At 37.8% G+C, this 23414-nt stretch overlaps 1 protein-coding gene across 3 annotated transcripts in view; it reads left to right on the top strand.

Annotated features, from left to right (window-relative positions):
* MTUS1 (microtubule associated scaffold protein 1) overlaps positions 1–23414 on the top strand; it is a 167632-nt gene that overhangs the window by 88440 nt on the left and 55778 nt on the right. For all 3 annotated transcript variants that reach the window (XM_064585618.1, XM_064585619.1, XM_064585617.1), the window contains 2 exons: positions 6944–7078; positions 9775–9813. In XM_064585618.1, coding sequence (XP_064441688.1) covers positions 6944–7078; positions 9775–9813 — 174 coding nt within the window. The remainder of the gene's footprint in view (positions 1–6943; positions 7079–9774; positions 9814–23414) is intronic.

Raw genomic sequence — 23414 nt, 5'->3', positions numbered from 1 at the left:
CCAGACTCCGCTAAAGTCCAGTTTTTAAGATCATTGGATAAAAATATATATTGTAGGTCTTGAAGAGAGTTGATGGTTTGAGGGCCATTGTGTATGTGTGGAAGGAAGCCTTTAGTGAGTGTGTAATTTTGCCCCCTTACCGAATGTGAAATCCAAAGGCTTCCTTCTTCCCGTTTGGCCACACACACACACATACAAATATGTTTATTTTTGAGAGACAGATGGTGAGGGGGGGGAAATGCAAGAGACGCACACTAAAGCTGTTTGTACTCTTTTGGAATTTAGGAGAACAGGAGGGTAGCTAAAGAAGTGGAGTATTCTTGACCTTGGACTTCATGGCCAGCCCTGGCTTAGCTGGTGTGATACATAGAAAAGGGCGTTCACCTCAGACTCCTCCTAGTGTTCCTGCCAACTCATGGGAAGGTGGATGATCTTCCACTGTCTTAGCCTCAGGATCCTCACCTGAGGAACAGGAGGGCAGTACTACGTCATCTTAAAAATCCTTGTAGCAAAAATGTTTCTGACCACTTCGATTTCCTTCACTACAATAAGATGGTGTCTAATAGTTTGGAAGGTGGGTGTTTGAGTTGTTGAAGTGATCAAGCTGATAGAAGGATTCCTCTTATTTACCCGCAGGGTGATGGCGAGTGAGTATTGTCTCACCTGCCCACACTGGTCAGTTGGTCAGAAGTACCTGGAGTAGATTGTTGAAAGGTTTTCAGGCTGCTTCCAGGGTCGGAGCAAAAGTTTGTGTTTGACTAGTGATGTCTGCCATAGGTAAGGAAGGGGATGTGAGGCAGTGGATATACTCTGGCTCTGTATCACACACTTAATACTTATGCACATCCAAATAGACTATTAAATAAGAAAATGCTATTATCTAGACTGGCGTTAATTTTGTCTTCATTTTTGCAGTGTTTTTCTGGGGGTATATAGGAGACATTCTTGTTACTACCCAGTTGAGTAACTTTGCTTTTGGAATTTGGAAGTGTAGACTTCAGTAGTGACTTGATTTCAAGTCAGGTGGGCAGATGATCTGGCACAGTAGGTAGCCTTATACAGATGGACAAAAAGAACTCCAGGAATAAGCAGAAGGTTGGCTCTGCATATATACATAGCTCAGTAAACAAAACTAATGCTGGCCAGATGCTAGAAGGTAGTATGAAATGTTAGTTTGCAAATAAGTCTGGAACAATGAGAAGCCCTTCTGTAATAAGAAAATAATTTCTTTTGCCTAGGCTTCTCTGAGGATCTCTTTGTACTCTCTCCAGACTCCATTATCTCTCTTACTCTGTTTCACTTGAATCACACTTGGACTATGGGGAAATGAAACTGAGGATTCCAGAGAATCTATTTTTCTGGCATAATTGAAGTCACTAGAACCAAGGATCGCAACAGAACAGGGGCGATTTTAAATTGTTATTACAGCTGCTGGGACCTGGGCGACCTCATGTGGGATATCGCATATTGACTCTTCAGACAAACGGTCGCTCAGGGATCGTGGCCCCTGTCGCACTGTGCTGAGGAGAATTTTGAGGATGCCTGTGGCTTCAGTGGGACTATAATAGAAAAACCTACAGCTCTTCCCTCCTATATCGGGAGAAGCCAGTCCTTCCTTCTGTGTGTCTCCTTGACTCTCACACTGGTACCCCACTCACAACACTTCACTCTGGTCACCAGACGTGTGGCAGTTTCTACCACAGCCAGCTATTTCTTGGGTGGTCTTCAATCCTGACACCATCTACTGGAGATGGCAGCAGATCCCACAGGTTAAGGGCTCGCTCCCGCAAGACTGGCCCCAACCCCCTCCGGATGCCAGTCACAAGTCCAGGTTGTCAGCTGTACTTCTCACCAACCAGCTGTAAATGGGAGATTCCAACGGCTCCTATCTTGGGTATGATAAATATGCTAGAGCCGCACACAAAACTAAAGTAAACATTTACTTACTAATAAATGCCAAGTTATTATAAGAGGGTGTAGCAGAGGATACAGGTGAACATCTAGATGGAATTGATGCATAGAGCAAGGTACGCAGGAAGGGTGAAGAGTGTGCATCCCTTCTGCAGGTATGCACCAATTCAGAAGCTCTCCCATCTCCATAGTTGGAGATTTTTATGGAGGCTTCCATAAAAGGGCCTGATTGATCCTTAAGTTCATTTTTAACCCTTTGCTCTCCTCAAGAAAATGGAGGGCGGGGCCAAAAATTCCAGGAGTCTAACCATGGCTTGGTCTTCCCAGTGACTAGTCCCCATCTGGGAACCCACACAGAATCACTTCATTAGAACAAAAGATACTCCCGTCACCAAAGAAGTTAAAAGGATTTCAGGAGATCTGTGCTAGGAAATGGGGGCAGAGACCCAATATATATTTTCTATTATCTCACAGGTACTGAGTACCATATCTGTTTAGTGAGGGCCCTGTGAGAGCATGTGTACCATTTCCAAACTTGATTTTCAAACCCACTCATTTATATAGAGAGAGATGAAGGGACTCATAGCTAGGCAGTGGCCAAGTCAGGACCAGAACTCAGAGATAATGGATTCGATTCCATTACTTGAAATTATGGGCACTTTTTCCTCCAAACAGTTTATTATTTTTATTATTTGGATATAATAGCTCTGGACAAGGGAAAATTTAGATACCATCAGGATACCCAATCAGCTGCCATGGTAGGAACTGAAATAGAGGGCAGGAAAAATATTTTCAGGATATCATGCCTCATAGAGAAGTACATCCTTCAAGTGGGGTTTACTAGAAAGCAATGCACCAACAGAGTATTTAGGGGATTGAAAGATGGGTCATTGTTGGTCATAAAAGTGTGTGCAGCTCAGCATAGTTTGTTCCCACCACTAGTGAACCGGGAAAGAGTAAAAGTGGGAAGTGTGTACAGTAGATGATCAGAGAGAGAGAGGGAGTGTGGGGGTGTGTGTGTCTGTCTGTCATTGTACCTGGTCAAACTCAGAAATTTTATCCTTGTATATGGATTTTGACTCTCCCATGTTAGGAAGTTGATGATAGGTCTGGTGCTGGATCCAGTGTTTACGCTGAGCCTGACAAGTGGCATTTTGTGTCCGGGACAACATCTCCTGTCTGTGTGTGACAGAAAGCTAAGGGACAGGAGTATTGTGCCTTGTGAGACTTTTGTCTTGTGCTTTAGTGAAAAATCCTTTTAGTCTATTCTTTGGAAACTGAAGATCCTTTGTTTTTATTTATTTTTTATTTTTTTTATATATATATATTTTTAATTTTTATTTATTTATTTGACAGAGAGAGACACAGACTGAGCCACCCAGGCGCCCAGATCCTTTGTTTTTAAAGCTGAGAAATGAAAAGTATGAATGAATTTGGGATCATACGATTTTATATTAGGTCTGTAAATTAAACTCAGTTCAATTTTTCAAAATCTGAATAGGTGACTTATTTGCTCCTGATGAATTTAAAAAAATGTTTCAAGAGGGCGCCTGGGTGGCTCAGATGATTAAGTGTCTGCCTTCGGCTCAGGTCATGATCCCAGGGTCCTGGGATCGAGTCCTGCATCGGGCTCTCTGCTCCTTGGGAGCCTCCTTCTCCCTCTGCCTCTCTCTCTCTGTCTCTCATGAATAAATAAATAAAATCTTAAAAAAAAAAAAAGTTTCAAGAAAAGTAAGACTGAAATCCAGATTGTCAGAATACATGGTTAAGACTTTAATAATATCATTTACTTCTTTTGAAATTTTGATTTAGCAAAAGTAAAAATGCAGATTGAAACCCAATATTCATTTTATATGAAAACCTAAAAGATATGCTCTATAAAATTTTGCTTCTGTTAAGACCGTGAAGTCCTTTCCCACCCATCCTTAAAAAAGTTATGTTGAATTTTACAGTAGTAGTCTCTTCAGTACTATCATTCACATTAGCTCCCTGTAATTTTCAGCTTGACAAAGACCAAGTCTTTGGGTTCTGGGGAAAGAGAATTGGAAAGAAGGTAGGAAACTGACAGAAATCTCTCAGTAGGAGGGAAGACTGTGTTGATCTCACCTAATATGGGAAATGTTATATGGGCACAGGAAGAACGAACAGATGGCTCGTTGTAGAGTGATTTGACGTAGATCAGGGAGAATAACAGCATGTCTTTACAGGTTTAACTGACATCTATAAACACTGTTCTAGGAGTTAGGATAGTATAACCTAGTGAAAAATTTCTGTCTTTATATTTATAACATAGTTATACCTAAAGTAGACTCTCACCCTTTTCCAGTGTGAGGTGAAGAAAGGAATCAAGGTTGGTAATGAAGAAATTTATGATTATGTGTTGAGTATTAGAATAGAGCTGGATGCTTAGAACTAGGAGTTGAACATCATTGAGAAACAATAAAAAAAAAAACCAGTTTGGGTTGGTGGCAGGGGAATTAATCTTGGGAACCAGGCAGTGAATGAGTACACCTGTAGATTTCCCCTCTGGCCCAGTGAGTCTGTGGTGATATAAAAATGCCAGTGGTTTGTATGGTTAGCAAGGGGACATGGATAAAAAGATGAACTCTTATGGGGAAAAGGGACCAGAAAACTTTCCAAGTATTTTCTTTTTTTTTTAGATTTTATTTATTTATTTGACAGAGAGTGAGCACAAGCAGGGGGAGTGGCAGAGGGAGAGGGAGAAGCAGGCTCCCTACTGAGCAGGGAGCCCAACATGGGGCTTGATCCCCAGGTCCTGGGATCATAACCTGAGCTGAAGGCAGATGCTTAACCAGCTGAGGCACCCAGGCGCCCCTCCAAGTATTATTGTTTGGATTTTTTTTTTCCTTGGATATGAAGAGAAAAGGACCAACTGCTGGGTTTATACTCTTGAGTGTTGTGTAACCTGGTAATCTCTTAGGAAAAGCCAAACAGTAATGTTAAAAATCCTTATAGGAGCTAAGCTTCTGGGCAGTGTATTTTTTCAAAGATGATTCAGTTACAGAGAATGGTGAATTTAGAATGGTGTTTTAAGGAAATGCTGATTTTTTTTTTCTTAGGTCCATTACTGCTAATTTTTTTTTTAATACCACTTAATGAGGTTTGCAGTCATTTGTTTCGATCTTTACATGCTAGTACTATTTTTCTTTTTCCTTTTTATTTTTTTTTTAAAGATTTTATTTATTTGACAGAGAGAGACACAGCGAGAGAGGGAACACAAGCAGGGGGAGTGGGAGAGGGAGAAGCAGGCTCCCCACTGAGCAGGGAGCCGGATGCGGGGCTCGATCCCAGGACCCTGGGATCATGACCTGAGCCAAAGGCAGACGCTTAACAACTGAGCCACCCAGGCGCCTGGTGCTGGTACTATTTTTCAAACCTTCACTATGAGGGTTTTGATGCTTCTGAGATTTTAAAATGTAGACTCCCCCTGCCCTAAACACTGAAATAAATGATGGTAATGGTGTTACATTCCTAAAGTAGCCACAAAGCCCACTTAACTATACCGTAGCAGAGGAACACTATTTCCTAGGACCTCATTATGGATCAAATAATTCCTTCAGTGAAAACATAATATGAAAATGCATTCTCATTTGGAGTTCAGAGTGTAGGAAACAAGCCCTGTTCCTTTCCTTGTCCTCTGCCCTTTTCCCTGCCCCAAAAGACAAATACAAATCTTAAGAATTCTATAGAAGGTTTGGTTTCCCTTTATAATCCAACGGGAAGCCAGCCATAAACGTGAAGAGGAAATGCACAATTTTGGAAGAACCTATATAAATACGGGCTACACAGTTGCCTCAAGCAACTGAAAGACACTTAGTTTTTGTTTGTTTGTTTTGATGCTTAGTTTTTTGATGCTGAAGGGCTTTGGTCATTACTGGGCAAAAGCAGAAATAAGAGTAAGCAAACATCTACTTCAGGCTTTGCTATAACTGTTTCTCCATGGTTTCAGTTTGTGGTTCTGATAGAAATCAACCAGTTGTGAATGATCACCATTATTTTTTTAAAGCTGTGTCCTTTATTCTGAAGTCTCACTGTCCATTGACGTGCTAAGTTTGTCTCCTGGGTCCTAATGAAGAACCGGAGGCAAAATCAGAGACTGTAGCAAAATGGCAAGTGCCCTTTGCAGGGTTCATGGGCCTGTTACACTTAATTTTTCCCTCTAACTTTGATCCTGACAGGTTTCCTGGAAAATATTGTAGGTCTGCTTCTGCGGCAGCGCCCTTGGCCTAGTTAACTGTAGTGGACTCAGAATTTCAGAGCACAGCCTAAGCAGAGTTGGCGAGCACCACAGTTTCTCCAAAAATTGTTGAGTCATTCTTTTAGTGCCTGGAAACGATTTGTGGTTTCTTTCTGGGAGGATTCCCATGTGAGTAGAGAGGAAAGATTGACCTGCCACATCAGAGGTGCTTTTCATTATTTAGGTGGGCTTTGCTTTTATGTGTTCACTTTGGGACTTAGGCACCTCTGTTCCAGGGCAGATGTGAGAGTTTTTACCTCCTGGCTGGAACAGGGGAGGAGCAGAACCAGATCTCAGCTTTGTAGCTACCAAGGAATTTGTGTGTTATTGTTCTCACATTAGTAGCACAGCTGGCTGCCTGTGTTTATTATTATTATTATTAGCTTATTGACACATCTGCCTTGTCCTCATGGAGATGGATGCTCTTCATCCCTGCACCTTGGGCATGCTTATTACATGGCACGGGATGGCCATAGAATTTATCTTCCAACTTTTATTTGGGATGAAAGTTCAACTGGACAAGATACATCAACTTGGATTATGCCAGGATGTATAGTCACTTTGTGTTTTTGTTTTTTGGGTTGTTTCTTTTTTTTCCATACGGTCACTCTGGATGTAGCATTTACCTTGCATCTCTGCGGATAGGAGCTACATGTCTCGCACGTTGTAGGTGCTTAGTGAGCACTTACTGATTCATGAAGGAAGGAATAAGTTGTGGAAAATTGATGCTATATTTATCTATAAAATGAAATGTACTCTTCTCTCTTATTGCAGCTGGTAATGCTACAGTCATCAAGTATGAGGAAAAACCTCCCAAACCAGCATTTCAGAATGGTTCCTCAGGATCCTTATATTTGAAGCCTTTGGTATCCAGAGCTCATGCACACTTACTAAAAACTCCTCCAAAAGGTATGTTCCTCATTGCAGAGAGTTAAATTTTGGCAGCGAGGTTCATAGGACTTTGAACGGTTATTTACAAAGAGTCTCTCTGAAAAAAGACACACACTACATTTTTACCATAAAGGATATCTTCTGAGAGTCCGTAGGTTCTGTAGTTAAAACTTAATGCCCATAAATCAAGAGATAAAACACAGGTATAAGGTAAAAATAAATGAGACTTCCAGAGTTAAATTATTCTAAGATAGTGATCTAGAACCATGAGATAGAAATGAATAATTTACTTCCCACCTTTGGTCCAAACCATGTTCTTTTTTTTTCTGTTCTTTCTGGTCTCCCTCTTTGTATTACTCACTTAGTAATTGCTTTGGCTGTGAAGAACTTTCAGGTTTACAAAATGTGTGGTATATACTTACTATACAATGTTTTCATGCAATTTATCACCAAATCTGAAGTGGATTTTCAAGCACATTAGAAGTTGGATTCGTGCTTAGTGAATTGAAAGACTGCTTAACTGAAAGAATTATGAATGAGAAACTTGAAATAGAATATGTGACCCATATTCGGGGTGGTGTGTGTTAGTTTTTTTAAGAAAAGTATTTTATTTACACTACTAGTAGATCTCAGCTACTATAGTCACTCTGGGATATAACCATCTTATCAATAACAGGAAAAGTATTTTCCAGTATTTCAGTTTTAACAGAAGGAAATTGCTTAGTTACAGAGTAAGAGACAATTAATGATTTTGGCAGACGGGGGGGAATAAAAAATATGTATATCCCTTACCCTGATATCTAGGTTAAGATATAGCTAATGAATTTTCTTGATTTCTATTAGTCATAAAAACAAAGGAAAAATAGATAGCAAATATATTCTTAATAGACAATTTCAATTAGAAGACAGGAGTTAATGAAAACAGCACAATGGTTTGTGTGAGTGAACTGATAAGGAGGCAAGAGAAGTATGCAAAACTGGTCAGATAACATATTGTCAAATATAACAAGAATATCTGCCTCGATGACACCATTTACAAGCAGTCATTTGACTTTCACACAACTCAGATTTACCTTACATTCAAGGGAAATTACAGGTCAGTAGGTTATGCTCCTGAGTTGTAGTTAAGAACCCCTTTTTTTTGGCCTGTAAGAATTAGCCTTTTTATTTTATTTTATTTTTTTTTGAAGATTTTATTTATCCATTTGACAGATATCGAGAGAGAGCACCAGCAGGGGGAGCAGCAGGCCGAGGGAGAGGGAGAAGTAAGATCCCCGCTGAGCAGGGAGCCCGACGTGGGGCTCGATCCCAGGATCCTGGGATCATGACCTGAGCCACCCCGGTGCCCCTTAAATAAGTTTCTAATGCATCAGATTACCCATTGCTGGAATGACATTCTTGCTGGAATGACATCAGTATGTAAATCTGCAATTTTTATTAATGATGATAAGGCCCCGGCATCTACACATACACCAGTAACTGAAAAGGGATGTCAGACTTTGATGCTAAATAACTTCCAGAGAATTGGAACTCTGTGATTCCATTGATAACATTATGGAATAGGGAACTCCAGTTTTCTAATACATCTTGCTGTTGAATTTGCAGGCTTTTGTATCACAAACATTTTACTTGAGTGGGGATGAATGATTTTCATTTATAATGGCCACATATTTTTTTAGAAGATTTTATTTATTTATTTATTTATTTATTTATTTATTTATTTATTTATTTATTTATTTATTGAGAGAGAGAGAGAGAATGACAGAGAGGGAGGGAGCACAGTGGGAGGGGCTGAGGGAGAGGGAGAGAGAATCTCAAGCAGACTCCTAAGCATAAAGCCTGACATGGGGCTCGATCTCATGACCCTGAGATCATGACCTGAGCTGAAACCAAGAGTCTGACACTTAACCAGCTGAGCCACCCAGGTGCCCCCCCTAATGGCCACATATTTTAAGAGATTATGGTCTCTGTGAAATTCTACAGATAGGTAGAATGTGGCAGCTGTTCTAACTAGTAATCTGCAGATGATGATGCTCTAGAAATGACCATCTCTGGTCAAGTAGAAGTGCTCCTTGTTTTGTTCTAGTGACTTATCTTTGTAGCTCTGTACGTATTACCACTACTTGTATTTTTGGTCAGATTTATTAATGCATAATTGACAAATAAAATTGTAGTATGTTTGGTGATTTGATATACATACACATTGCAAAAGGATCCCCTGGTTGTGTTTCATATTGTGTCAGTTTGGAGAAGCAGCTTCAGTATTCTTTCCATCCTAGCTGAATAGCAAGTGAATTGGATTTAATGCCTGGCAATTTAGAAATCACACACTAGGGACTGTCTTTCATAAATACCCTGCCTATTTTGCTCTGTCAGCAGTGGAATGACATCAACTGTGTAATATGGGTGTAAATTCAGTACTGTTAACATTTGCACTCCGGCTGTTCTTGACTGAAAAAATACTCTAGTTTTCCTATCCTATTTAATTTGTGGCAATGGATTCATATCACCCTTAAACACTCATCCTGATGTTATTTGGAATATTTTATACCTAGAATATACTTGATAAAGTTAATTGTATTTCAGTGGTATTTCTCATCTGGAACCTAAAATTTAGATAATGGATTGTTTTTGAAAATGTTTTTAAATGGCTAATTTTTGTGTGCTATTTCACTCAAAATGTGTAATTTACAAATATTTCTTTTGTTTTTTAGGTCCCTCAAGAAAAAATCTATTTACAGCTTTTAATGTGGGTAAGTGACAACTTTAAATATGAAGGGAGGAAAAAAAAGAATCTGTAAAGTCATGTTATCATTGCAAGTATTTAAATATATTTACAGTGATTTTTTTCACTATTTGGCTTAAAACAGAATTTCAGTTGTGGCACAAACTTAGCTGCTTATGGCTTGGATCAGCATAGGCTAAAACTTGGTCAGCATGATTAACAAGCGATCAGACACAAAAGGACATTTTATTAATAACAGATAATTTTAGTTTTTTAAAATGATTTTTTAAAATGTGATCTAAAATGGAGAATATGCTTTTTTCTGCAATAAATGCTCTTTTAAAATTGTATAGTCTTCCATTGCTAAATCTCAGCATCAGGTTTTAACACCTTTTAACGGTTCAGATTAACATTTTTCTGTTCTTTTTTACACTTCTACTGAACAAACCTGCATCGGTCTTTAAAACAGCTTCACCCATTTAGATAATGGATTGTCTATTGACAATGAAGCACAACTGGGAATTTAAGTTTTGTCTCTTGAGAAGCCATAAAGATTCATGAAATGTATTCACTACAGTTCCTATATTTGATCTATAGCTAACCAGCCCCCATATATTACTGCATTGTCTCATTGAATACTCATTTATAAGACAGTTATGTGGCTTCTAAATGCATTGAAGATTAGAACAGCAATTTAAAAGGGAGAAAGGACTTATAGCACATTGACTACAGTGTATCATTCTTGTGACCATGTTCGGTGCTAAGGGTACAATACTGAGCCAGAGATGAACAGGGCCTTCTCTTCAGGAAGCTAGGCAGGAGGTATAAGTTTGTGAGGCCCTGTAGTTAGGAAGTAATTAAAGAAAGTAGGGTGGATATATTAATAAGGGGAATAACTAATATCCTTGATGTTTCCAAGCTATGTCCAGTTTCTCAGCTTAATCAAACAGGGATGTGTGAGGGAATTATAATTGTTAACCTTTTGTAAGTTCTTAAAACTAAGGAAGACTCAACCATCCAGAGTGATTTAAATTCTAAAGGTTCCCCATAGCCTGAGTTTGAATGTATTTTTACTAAATCTTTTCTAATTTAAAAAAAACACAAAAACTATTCTATACACATTGAGATTTTTATTTTCTTTTGTTTTAAATTTCTAGTACATCCTGGTATTTGGGAGAAAAAGAGATCTAGCTAATATGCTGTAGAGTGATTTTATGTTAGAAAATCAGATGACCTTTAATAGAAAGCTAGATGAACTCTATTTGAGAAACTTCCAGAATGTTTTCTGAAGTGACTGCACCATTTTACATTTCCACCACAGTGTATGAGAGGTCTAGTTCCTTCACATTCTTGCCAACACTTGATTTTATCTTTCTTTCTTATAGCCATTTTAATAGGGATGAGGTGGTATCTCACTGTGGTTTTGATTTGCATTTCCCTGATGGCTAATAATGTTGAGCATCTTTTCATGTGTTTATTGGCCATTTGTAGGTCTCCTTTGGGGTAACATTTATTCAAATCTTTTGCCCACTTAAAAATTATTTGTATTGTTGGCATTGTAGGAGTTCTTTATATATAACCTGAATAACCAGATCCTCATCAGAAAGATGATTTGCAAATATTTTCTTCCACTCTTTTCACTTTCTTAATAGGGCCATTTGAAGCATTAATATTTCCAATTTTGGTGAGGTCCAGTTAATTGATTTCTTTCTTTTGTCACTTAAGCCTTTGTTGTTGTTGTTTTAATTGAAGTATAGTTGACATACAATATTTGAGGTATAGGATACAGTGAGCATTTATATACATAGCAAAATGATCACAATAAGTCTATCACCACACAATTTAATACAAAAGTATTAAAATATTATTGACTATATTCCCAGTGCTGTACTTAACATGCCTGTGATGTATTTATTTTATAACTGGAAGTTTATACCTTTTCATCTATTTGCCCATTCCCCCACCACCTTTCCCTCTGGCAACCACCACTTTGTTCTTGTACAGTTGACCCCTGAACAACATGGGTCTGAACTGCGTGGGTCCATTATGCATGAACTTTTTTCAATAAATACAGTACAGTACTCTAAATGTGTTTTCTTTCCTTATGATTTTCTTATTAACGTTTTTTCTCTAGCTTACTTCATTGTAAGAATATAGTATATAATACATATAGCCTACAAAATGTGTGTTACTACACTCTTTATGTTATCAGTAAGCCTTCCAGTCAACAGTAATCTAATAGTTAAGTTTTAGGGGAGTCAAAATTTGTATACAGATTTTCAACTGAGGGGGAGTGTCAGCACTCCTAACTCCTGGATTTCTCAAGGGTCAGCTGAATTTCTGAGTCTATTTGTTCATTTCTTTTGTTTTTTAGATTCCACATGTAAGTGAAATCATATGGTGTTTGTCTTTACCTGTCTGACTTGTTTCACTTAGGGTAATACCCTCTAGGTCCATCTGTGTTATTGCAAATGGCAAAATCTCATTCTTTTTTATGGCTAAGTAATATTCCATCATGTATCTATACCACATACTCTTTATCCATTCATTTTTCGATGGGCACATAGGTTACTTCCACTTAGATATTGCAAATAATGCTGCACTGAACATAGGGGTGCATATATCTATTCAAATTAGCATTTTCATGTTCTTCAGATAAATATCCAAAAGTGGAATTGCTAGATTGTATGCTTTCTGTTTTTTATTTGTTGAGGAACCACCATACTGTTTTCCATAGTGGCTGCACCAGTGAACATTCCCACCAATGGTGTATGAAGGTTTTCTTTTCCTCACATCCTCACCCATACTTGCTATTTCTTGCCTTTTCAGTAAGAGCCATTTTGATGGGTGTAGGGTAATATCTCATAGAGGTTATGACTTGCATTTCCCTGATGATTAGTTATGTTGAACATCTTTCCATGTATCTGTTGTCCATCTATTATATGTCTTTGGAAAAATGTCTATTCAGTTCCTCTGCCCATTTTTTAATAGGACTCTTGGTTTTGTTTCATTTTTGGTGTTGAGTTGTGTAAGTTCTTCATATATTTTGGATATTAACTCATTATTGGGTATATCATTTGTAAATATCTTCTCCAATTCAGTGTGTTGCCTTTTCATTTTTTAATGGTTTCCTTTGCTGTGCAAAGCTTTTTAGTTTGATACAGTTCTAATTATTTATTTTTTCTTTTATTTCCCTTTGCTGAGGAGACAGATTCAAAAAATTGATAAGACTATGTTTTCTTTTAACTTTATTGTTTCAGGTCTTACATTTAGGTCTTTAAACCATTTTGGGTTGACTCCTGGTAATGTTTTGAATAAAGGTGATGACCGTGGGCATCCTTGTCTTAGTCCTGCTCTTAGAGGAAAACTTTCAGCTTTTTACTGTTGAGTATTGATGTGAGCTGTGAGTTTGTTATATATGGCCTTTATTATGCTGAGGTATATTCCCTGTATAACCATTTTCTTCAGAGTTTTTATCATAAATCAATGTTAAATTTTGTCAGGTGCTTTTTCTGCATCTATTGAGATAATCATTAGATATTTATCCTTCATTTTGTTAAGGTGGTGTATCATGTTGATTGATTTGTGGATGTTGATCCACCATTGCACATCTGGAATAAATCTCACTTGATCATGGTGTATGATCATTTTGATGTATTGTTGAATTTGGTTTTCTAACATACTGTTGAGGATTTTTGCATCGATGTTCACCAGGGATGGTGGCCTGTAATTTTAAGGCTACTGTTTCCTTACTGATTTTTGTCTGAATGATACCTACTTATGTAAGTGGAGTGTTAAAGTCCCCTGATCTTATTATACTATTGTCAATTTCTCCCTTTATGTCTGTTAATATTGGCTTTGTCTATTTAGGTGCTCCTATGTTGGGTGCATTGATGTTTATAATTTTTAAATTGTTTTTGTTGGATTGATCCCTTTGTTATGTAATTCCCTTCTTTGTTAGTCTTTGTTGTAAAGTCTACTTTGTCTGATATGAGTATTGCTATCCCAGATTTCTTTTTCTATTTGCATGGTATATTTTTTTTTATCCTTCACTTTTAGTATGTGTGTCCTTAGGTCTGAAGGGAGTCTTTTGTAGGCAACATATAGATGGGTCTTGTTTTTTCATCCATTCAACTAGCCTATGTCTTTGATTGGAGCATTTAATCCATTTAAAGTAATCATTGAGATACGTATTTATTGCCATTTTGTTGTTTTTGTAGTTCTTTTCTGTTGCCTTCTCCTTCTCTTGCTCTCTTCCCTTGTGTTTTGATGTTATTCTTTAGTGTTCTGTTTGGATTTCTTTCTCTATTTTTTGCTTATCTCTTATAGGTCTTTGGTTTGTGGTTATCGTGAGATTTATATATAACACCCTATATATATAGCAATTTATATTAAGTTGGTGGTTACTTAAGTTTGAACATTTTAAGCACTATATTTCTACTCCCTCTCTCTCAGTGTTTGATGTACTTGATGTCATATTTTACATCTTTTTATTTTGGTATACCTGCTATAATTATTGTGGATACAATTGATTTTATTGCCTTTGTCTTTTAATCTTTATACTATTTTTATAAGTGATTGACCCACTATCTTTACCATATGTGTGCTTTTACCAGTGAGAGTTTTTTTTCTTTCATTATTTTCTTCTGGTTATGACCTTTTCTTTTTTTTTTCCTTAAGATTTATTTATTTTAGAGCACGAGCATGTGTGAGCAGGGGGAGGGGCAGAGGGAGAAGAAGAGAGAGAATCTCAAGCAGAGTGCAGAGCCTGACACAAGGCCAATCCCACAACCCAAGATCATGACCTGAGCCAAAATCAAGAGTCGGACACTTAACTGACTGAGTCACTCAGGTACCCCATGACCTTTTCTTCTTAAAAAAAGGTCTCTAATATTTCTTGTAAGGCCAACTTCATGGTGATGAACTCCTTTGATGTTTGTTTGTCTGGGAAACTTTATCTCTTCTTCAATTCTGAATGATAATCTGGCTGGGGAGAGTCTTCTGGTTGTAGAATTTTTTTCTTTTTGGACTTTGAATATAGCATGCCACTTACTTCTGACCTGAGGTTTCTGCTGCAAAGTCAGTTGATAGTCTAATGGTGGTTCCCTTGTATGTAACTAATTGCTTTCCTCTTGCTGCTTTTAAGATTCTCTCCTTATCTTACATTTTTTAAAAGATTTTATTTTTAAGTAATCTCTACAGCCAACATGGGACTTGAACTCTCACCTCTGAGATCGAGAGTTGCATGCTTTACCCACTAAGCCAGCCAGGTGCCCCTCCTTATCTTTCATTTTTTACATTTAATTATTAATGTGTTTTCTTGTCAACCTCTTGAGGTTCATCTTGTTTGGGGCTCTCTGTGCTTGCTGGACCTGGATGTCTGCTTCCTTCCTCAGGTTAGAAAAGTTTTGAGCCATTATATCTTCAAATAAGTTTTGTGTCCCTTTCTCTGTCATTTCTCCTTCTGGGACCCCAGAATACAAATGTTAATATGCTTGATATTATCATATAGGTTTCTGAAATCATCCTCATTTAAAAAATGTTTTTTTCTTTTTGCTGTTGAGCTTGGATCATTTCCACTCTTCTGTCTTCCAGGTCACTAATCTGTTTTTCTGCATTCTCTCATCTGCTGTTGATTCTCTCTAGTGTGTTTTTCATTTCAGTTATTGCATTCTGAGCTATAGTTGTTGTTTTATTTAAGTTAGCTATCTCCTTGTTGAAGTTCTCCCTCTGTTCCTCCATACTTCTCTTCTGTTAGATGTATTTATGAACATTATTTTGATCTCTCTATCAGATAGATGGCTTATCTTTGTTCTTTTTCTGAGGTTCTGTCTTGTTCCTTTGTTTGAAAGATATTCCTGTCTCCTTGTTTTGCCTATCTATGTTCGTTTCTGTGTATTAGGTAGATCAGTTATGTCTCCTGGTCTTGAAGGATTGGCTTTATGTAGAAAGTGTCCTATGGGGCCCGGAAGCACAGTCCCCCCTGGTCATCAGAATCAGGCATTCCATGGTGTCTCCTTTTTTGGGCTTTGTGTTCATTCCTCTTTCATTTGATCACTATTTTTGTGGACAAACCAGTGGGTAGGGCTGGTCCCCTTCCAATTCCTGGCAGGAGCTGCTTTAGCAGGGCATCATTCTGTCTGAGGCTGCCTACTGGTGTTGCATGTAAAAGCTTCTTGGATCGTGGGGCGAGACTGGTCCCATCAGGGTTCTCCTGCTGGGTGAGGTAGGGCTGGAGTCACTTTGTCTTCTGTTATGGGTGTGTTGAATATGGTACCTCCACAGAGGAGTGTGGGGTAGGGCAAGTGGTGCTGGTAGTGTAGATGGAGAGTGTTAGAACTGGTACCCACCAGTGTTAGGCCAGCTAGACAGGAGGGCAAGAAATGGCACCAGCTAGCACTTCTGTCATGGAGAAATTCCTGCAGATCCCTGCTCCTTCAGCACATACCCTAAAATTAGTCAGCAAATCTCATTCATGTGTGGCCCAGGTGCTTTTCAAACTGCTGCTTTGCTATGTCTCAGAGCAAGTAAGTTTGTGCACAGGCCTTTTGAGAATGGAATCTTGGTTTTCTGTAGCCCTCCAGTTCTCCCAGAGTTCAGCCTCATTGATATTCAATGAGGGACTCGTTTCCGGGTGCCAGGCCCTCAGGGTAGAGGTGCCCAATGTGGGGCTTGAACCCCTTGCTCCTCAGGGAGGATCTCTGGGCCTGTGATAGCCCTCCTTCTTGTGTATTGTTGTGTTGGAGGTATGGGTCCCATAGAAACTGTGTCTCTACCCCTCCTGTCCTTCTTGATGTTGCTTTTCCTTTATAGCTTTGTCTGTGGAAGAGCTGTTCTGCTAGTCTTGAGGGCATTCTCAGAGAGTTGTCGTATATGTAGTTGAAGGCTTGATGTGTCTGGGGGAGGAGGTAAGCTCAGGATTCTCCTACTTGGCCACCTTGATCCTCTCTCTGATTCTGATGTTCTGTGGAAGAAGCCATTGATTGATGCAAGGTCATAAAGATTTATGTCTATATTTTCTTTTTTTTTTTTTTAAAGATTTTATTTATTTATTTGAGAGAGAGCACATGAGGGAGGAGGGTCAGAGGGAGAAGCAGACTCCCTGCCGAGCAGGGAGCCCGATGCGGGACTCAATCCAGGGACTCCAGGATCATGACCTGAGCCGAAGGCAGTCGCCTAACCAACTGAGCCACCCAGGAGCCCAATGTCTATATTTTTTTATAAGATTTTTATACTTTAAGCTCTTAGACTTAGGCCTGTGATCCATTTTAAGTTAATTTTTGTAAATGAAATAGAGGGTCCAGCTTCATTCTTTTACATGTAGATATCCAGTTGTCCCAGCACCATTTGTTGAAAACAATAACCTTTCCATCATTGAAATGTCTTGGCATCTTTGTTAAAAAAAGTTGCCTATAAATGTAAGAATTTATTTCTGGACTCTCAAATCTATTGCATGGATCTATGTGTCTCTCTTTGCTAATACCACACTGTTGCTTAGTGTGGTATATAATAAGCTTTGACATCAGGAAGTGTGAATTTTCTAACTTGTTCGTTTTCAAGATTCTTAGGCCTATTCTGGGTTCTTTGAATTTCTATATGAACTTTTGGGTCAGTGTCCATTTCTGCAAAGAAGTCAGCTGGGATTTTGGTAGAGATTGTGTTGAATCTGTGGATGAATTTGTGGTGTATTGCCATTTTTACAATATCAGGTATTTTGAGCCATGAATATGGAAGGGCTTCCCTTTTAGTTAGAGCTTCAGTTTCCTTCAATAATTTTTGTAATTTTCAAAATATAAGTTTTACAGTTCTTTTGGTATTTGTATGCAACTTTTCTATGCTTTGGAAGGTGCTGTTGATATTGGTCACAATAAAAGTGCTGGTTAAATAAATCTAATATGCCTGTCTTAATCTCAATTAATGTGAAACATGGAAAGGCATTCTTCATTCATGTCTCAAGTCTATAATCATGTAAACTGTTATAAAGGATATTTTTTTCTGATAGGCATTGTAAATAATCCCAGTATATTATCCCTTCTCTACAATAAACTATTAGCATTAGACATTTTTCCTTTTCATAATGTTGGACTGACCTCATGCCTTATTTCCGAAGCATATCATTGACCTTTGACATTATCAGTAACCCTTGACAAGTATGGTTATCAGATTGACAAATTAACTCCTGATTAAATGAGAAAAGAAGTGGAAATTATGAATCATGTTGTGGTTTTCTTTGGCAAAGCCTTTATCTATGGAGCAGAAATGAGGTATATGACAGAGACTTCCTGTCTCCAATTAACCCTTAATAATCAATGTTGTAATAATTGCAGTGGAGAAGATGTATTTTAAAGGGTCTTCATTGCAGTTTAATTTTGATTATGTGGCATGAATATGCATTTTTTCAAAAATCATAAACATGACTTTTCCATTTATTTTTCTAGTTGATGGTTACCTATTTAAGACTAACCTAGTATTATGATGAGCCCACTGAGGAAAAGTCAGTGTGTTGGCTTTTAGAGAAATAGCTTTGATGTTAACTTGTGTCGAAATAGCCAGTGACTTGGGGTGGATCATGTAACCTCTCTGATAATAGTTTCCTGTGTAATTGAAATGATTGACCACTAAGGTTTCTCCCTGCTATAATATTCTATGACTGCAAAGCACCTTGACTTTCTTCATATTCTGCTTGCAAACCGTCTTTTAGATGGTACAGAAGACATTGTTCCACATACAGATACGTTCCTCTAAGCATTAAATTTTAAATAATTGTACTTTGGCTTTGAGATAGTTGTTTTTTAAGCACAAATAGTGGTGAAGATTAATCTGACCATCTCTTCATATTCTTTTGCTGTAGTAAAATGGCCACTTAATTGTAGCAGTTTGCTAAATTCGAAAAAGTTTAGCTTATATATCACCCCTTAGTTTTTTTTTTAATTTTGTGATTTTAAATAAATTCAGATAACTGTCCTGTTTTGTTGCTTAACATGAATAATCACTTCTATTGACATTTAGCATATGCAGAAACTTTTAACTATTCCTCTTAAATATTTGAGGTACCTCTATCACATATACATAAATGATTCTATGATTGGGCAATTCTCACTTGGGAAAGTTGGGGGAAATTTCTTGGGATAGATTCTTGAAAGTAGTTTAAGGAAATCAAAACCTATGTATTTGTAGTCATTTCACTCAAATAAGTGAATTGTTTTCCAAAAGCCCCATATCCCTTTTATACCATGATTGCAACAATGTTGGCTTCATCATACTCTGGTCAACAATTGGGTATTATTTTTAAATTGTGGCTAATGTAATAGTTGAAAAGTGTATGTCCCTGTTCTAGCTTAACTTTTCATCAGTTACTTCAAAGACACTTCCATTATTTCATAAGACAATAGGAGTAGAAAGAGAATAAACTTTTGAGGTGTTGAATATTGGTTTGAATCTTAGTCTTGTCACATTCTGCTTGTGTCCTGACCTTAGGCTGGTTGCTAAGCCTCTCCAAGTCTCAAATTTCTCATTTGGGAATATGGGAATGTTCTAGGAATAATTCCCAGGATAGGAGTAAATTTGACTTCATAGAATTGTTGTATAAAAAGCTTTCAAATAGTAGCCGCTTCTCCTACTAGGGATGGTGATGATGAGAATCCTTCACATTGTTCTTAGGATTCTAGTGGCTTATTCTGAGTTCTTTTGCAGGATGTTGAATTACTTTAAATCCTTAAAGCAAGCAGGAAAAGCCACTTAAAGTCAAGAACCATCCTCATGGGGTCTAGCTGCTGTAATTTATTTAAAGAATCTGATGCTAAAAGATTTTGGCCAACAGTGATTCTAAATAAAACTTGGTTTACTGTTTATAAGGAAGATGTCACACATACCACATACTATAATTACCTTGGTTCTACCGCACATTAAAGCTGTTTGGGATACCAAAGCATGAGAGATGTATTTATCCAGCCCCCTGACTGTTTTACCTGAGATCATCAGGCTCAGGAGCCATGGTGTCTGCCTTGGAGACTAGAAAATGCACTGCTCCTTGCATACCCATTTACTAAATACAGCACAAGAGGATAGGGTTGCTTTTAGTACTCCTCCCCACCCCCACCCCCCACCATTTCCAAGTGTTGGGAAACAGTTGAGAGTTGCAAACCTGCTCTGATGACATAATCCTGGTGTAGCCAGCATTTCCCCTGGTGAAAAAAGGGATGAGCCTGTCTTTCAGTGTTGGTTTATGATTATAACTTTCATTGTACTGAAAAAGCAGATTTTGTTTTGATATGTGATAAATTTAGGGTTTCACATCAGGGAAAAGTGTAGATTATTTAGCAAATCTTGTTGGGCCAAAGGCTATCTTTTCAGCAGGAGCTAGGTTCCTACTTCACACACTACATGCAAAAGTATTCCATATTGATGGAACCTTTAAACAAAAAGTAGAATGATAAGAGCGCTAAGAATATAGACTTAGATAGAAAAGGCCTTTTTCTAGGAACATTAGTACAAAAGAAAAGATTAATAATTATGACAACAAAAGTTTTAGACTTCCCTTTTGTCAAAAACTTTGTAAATGTGGTGATGGATGTTAACCATAAGTAGATTTATCGTGGTGATTATTTTTCAATCTATACAAGTATTGAATCATGCTGTACACCTGAAACTAATATGTTCTCCATCAGTTATGTCTCAAAAATTGTAAATAGTATTAATAGCAAACAACAAACTGGGACAAGATATGTAACGCATTTATTCCAGATAGAGCTTTTTCAAACCAGCAAGTAAAGATGACCCTGCAATAGAAATGTAGATGGACAGACACAAAAGAAAAAGTATGAAGGGCTAGGAGACCTGAAAAAGTTTACAAGTGGCCAATTAAAATAATGTGCTCTCAGTACTTGTATATTTTTAAGAGTAATACCTGGTAATGGTGAATGAGTGAGGAACAGGTACCACATACATATTACTGAGGGTATATAAATTATAACAGCCTTTCTGGAGGCACTGTGGGGACATAGAACAAAAGTCGTCTACCCAGGAATTCCATTTATCAGAATTGTTTAAAGGGAAAATACTGATTTTTTTTTTTATTTTGACTTTCAGAATTATTTAGAAAGAAGGAAAATTGGAAACAAACTGAATGATTTAAACAGCACCTGTTTAGGGACGCCTGGGTGGCTCAGTCGGTTAAGCGTCTGCCTTCGGCTCAGGTCATGATCCCAGGGTCCTGGGATCGAGCCCCGCATCAGGCTCCCTGCTCAGCGGGAAGCCCGCTTCTCCCTCTCCCACTCCCCCTTGCTTGTGTTCCCTCTCTCGCTGTGTCTTTCTCTGTCAAATAAATAAATAAAATCATTTAAAAAAAAATGAACCCCTGTTTAAGTTAAACCACTTGTTTATGTTCACTGACATTTCATTGACAATTTTAAAGCCATTAAAAAGCATTATAGAGGGTTAGCTAATGCCTTGGGAAGATAAGTGAGAAGTTTTTAAGTTTACTAAGTTTATTAATCTTGCATTAAGTTTAAAAACTGGTTACAGAGCATTATGATACATAGGTGATTTAACTTTTTAAGAAATATTCTGCAGTGAAGATGGGTTTTTGTTTTTAAAAACATTTTACATGAGTAAAACAAAACATCTTTCACTTTTTGGAGACCAAAGAAATAAAAGGCAATGTCACTGATGTTGGAGAACTTATAATCTTTATGGGTAGGTGGAGGCTAAAATTTTTTTATAATTGTTTTATGTGAATTTTAAAATAGTCACAATATAGGCATTCTTCTTCCTACTAAGGAAGAGGACATTATGGAAAAATTGGACCCTGAGTTGAACTTCCTACGATTCGAACAGAGATTTGAACATAAGACAGTAAAGATTATGAGGCATAAAAATGAAGAAAGTGGCAGTCATGTTGTGTTAGGGACAGTAGGAGATAAACATTAAGATGGATACACCTGGTGTAGGAGTTCTAGGGAAGATTGGGCAGAGATGCCTGAATCCCTGGTTTAAATATTAATCTTCTGCAGATTCTTCATGATCATCAGTAGTAAACACATCAGTCCTATAAGCAGCCCTGCACAGCCTATGCTTGAATCCTATCTAGAATCATAACATCACTGTGTTCTAAATTGAGTCTAATTAAGCACCCATGTGTGCACATACACACACATACACACACACAGTTCTACACAGGCCTCAGTGGAATCTGTGGTTCTCTGGAATGTACTAGGATACTATAACATATTGACCTGCCAAACACTTACATCATCCATATCACATCTTTTTTTTGTTTGTATATTAAGCCTTACTAAAGACTCTCCACAATTTTTATTGTTTTTTTATGTGTGTCATTAATAGAAACTCCGCTTAATTCTGTACTCTTTTTATAAAGCGATTCTGTCACTTCAACTTACTTAAAAGTCGAATTTTTTGGACTATGTGATCTTTATTTTAAAAAGGGGGGAAATAGAGAAACCTATGGCAAAGAAATTGAAAATCCTGCCTACTCCAACTCAGCGTTGCTGACATTTATTTTTTAATACTTCAGTATTTTTTCTTGTTCTTTAAAATTGGGATCCTACTATACATACAATTTTATTTTTTAAAAAATTAGAGCATGCGCGCACACATGAGGAGGGGGGAAGGGGCAGAGGAAGAAGCTGACTCCCCATTGCTGATTAAGGACCCTGGGATCATGACCTGAGCCGAAGGCAGATGCTTAACTGACTGAGCCACCCAGGTGCCCCTGTCCATACAATTCTAAATCGTGGTTTTGTTTTTCCACTTGACATCGTAACATAAGCTTTGCTGCCCCTCATAAAAACTCCTCTTATTCCTAATTTCTATACCTGTAATAACATTGTTTTTAGGTAACAAAAGTTCCTTAAATTTTTCTTTACTGTCCTTGGTGATCTTTAGATATTCTCTTCAGTTAGGACTTTGTATAATAACAAAGATGGGCACTTCAGGTACTTCTCCTCTACTTGGTGTAACTTCAGAGACAACAGCTAGTACAGAAGTGATTACTGACCAAATAGGTAATCAAAGGAACCTTTTTGAGCCAATTTTTAAATCCGTGCTTCCCTGTCCACCCCTCCCCAAAGTATATATGCTATAAAAATAGTTGTAACTCCCTACTAACCACTCATTCAGTTATTTAGAAGACCGACTATATATAAAGTGTTTAGGGGAGTACCAGGCACCCGGGTTCTAAGAGTTGGCTGTTACTATTCATGAAAACGCTCACTTGTGCTAGCTTGCCACCAGAGGGCAGACTGTGTTGGGAAAGAAGTGAAAACCCGGCGGGAGCTGTTAAGTCTTTTATCTAGTACACCTTTTGTTTGTGTGCGTGGGCGCACGCGTAAGTACGTGTACCTGACTGTACAAGCAAGGACTACTCTCTGACTTCTAACTTGCCGACTAGCACTGCTACTTTTTATTCTTACAGTTCCTTGTTCTGCTGTTTAAAAGGACCATTAGCGACGTTTACTTCTGATATATGTGGTATAGCTTAGTATAAAGTAAAAACTTGAATGAATGTGATGAGTGGGTGGCACGTTGCTAATTTCTTCTTTTCGGTAGTCTAGGCTAAAAGATTTCCCTTTGAACCAGGATAGCCTAGAGTTTGCTATTACTTCACAAGCC

Source organism: Mirounga angustirostris, unplaced genomic scaffold, assembly GCF_029215605.1.
Source record: "Mirounga angustirostris isolate CCGP_5_RB_7025 unplaced genomic scaffold, mMirAng1.0.hap1 SCAF_2, whole genome shotgun sequence".
NCBI classification, from domain to species: domain Eukaryota; kingdom Metazoa; phylum Chordata; class Mammalia; order Carnivora; family Phocidae; genus Mirounga; species Mirounga angustirostris.
Note: the sequence above shows the minus strand (reverse complement) of the source record. Positions and strands in the feature narration are given on the sequence as shown.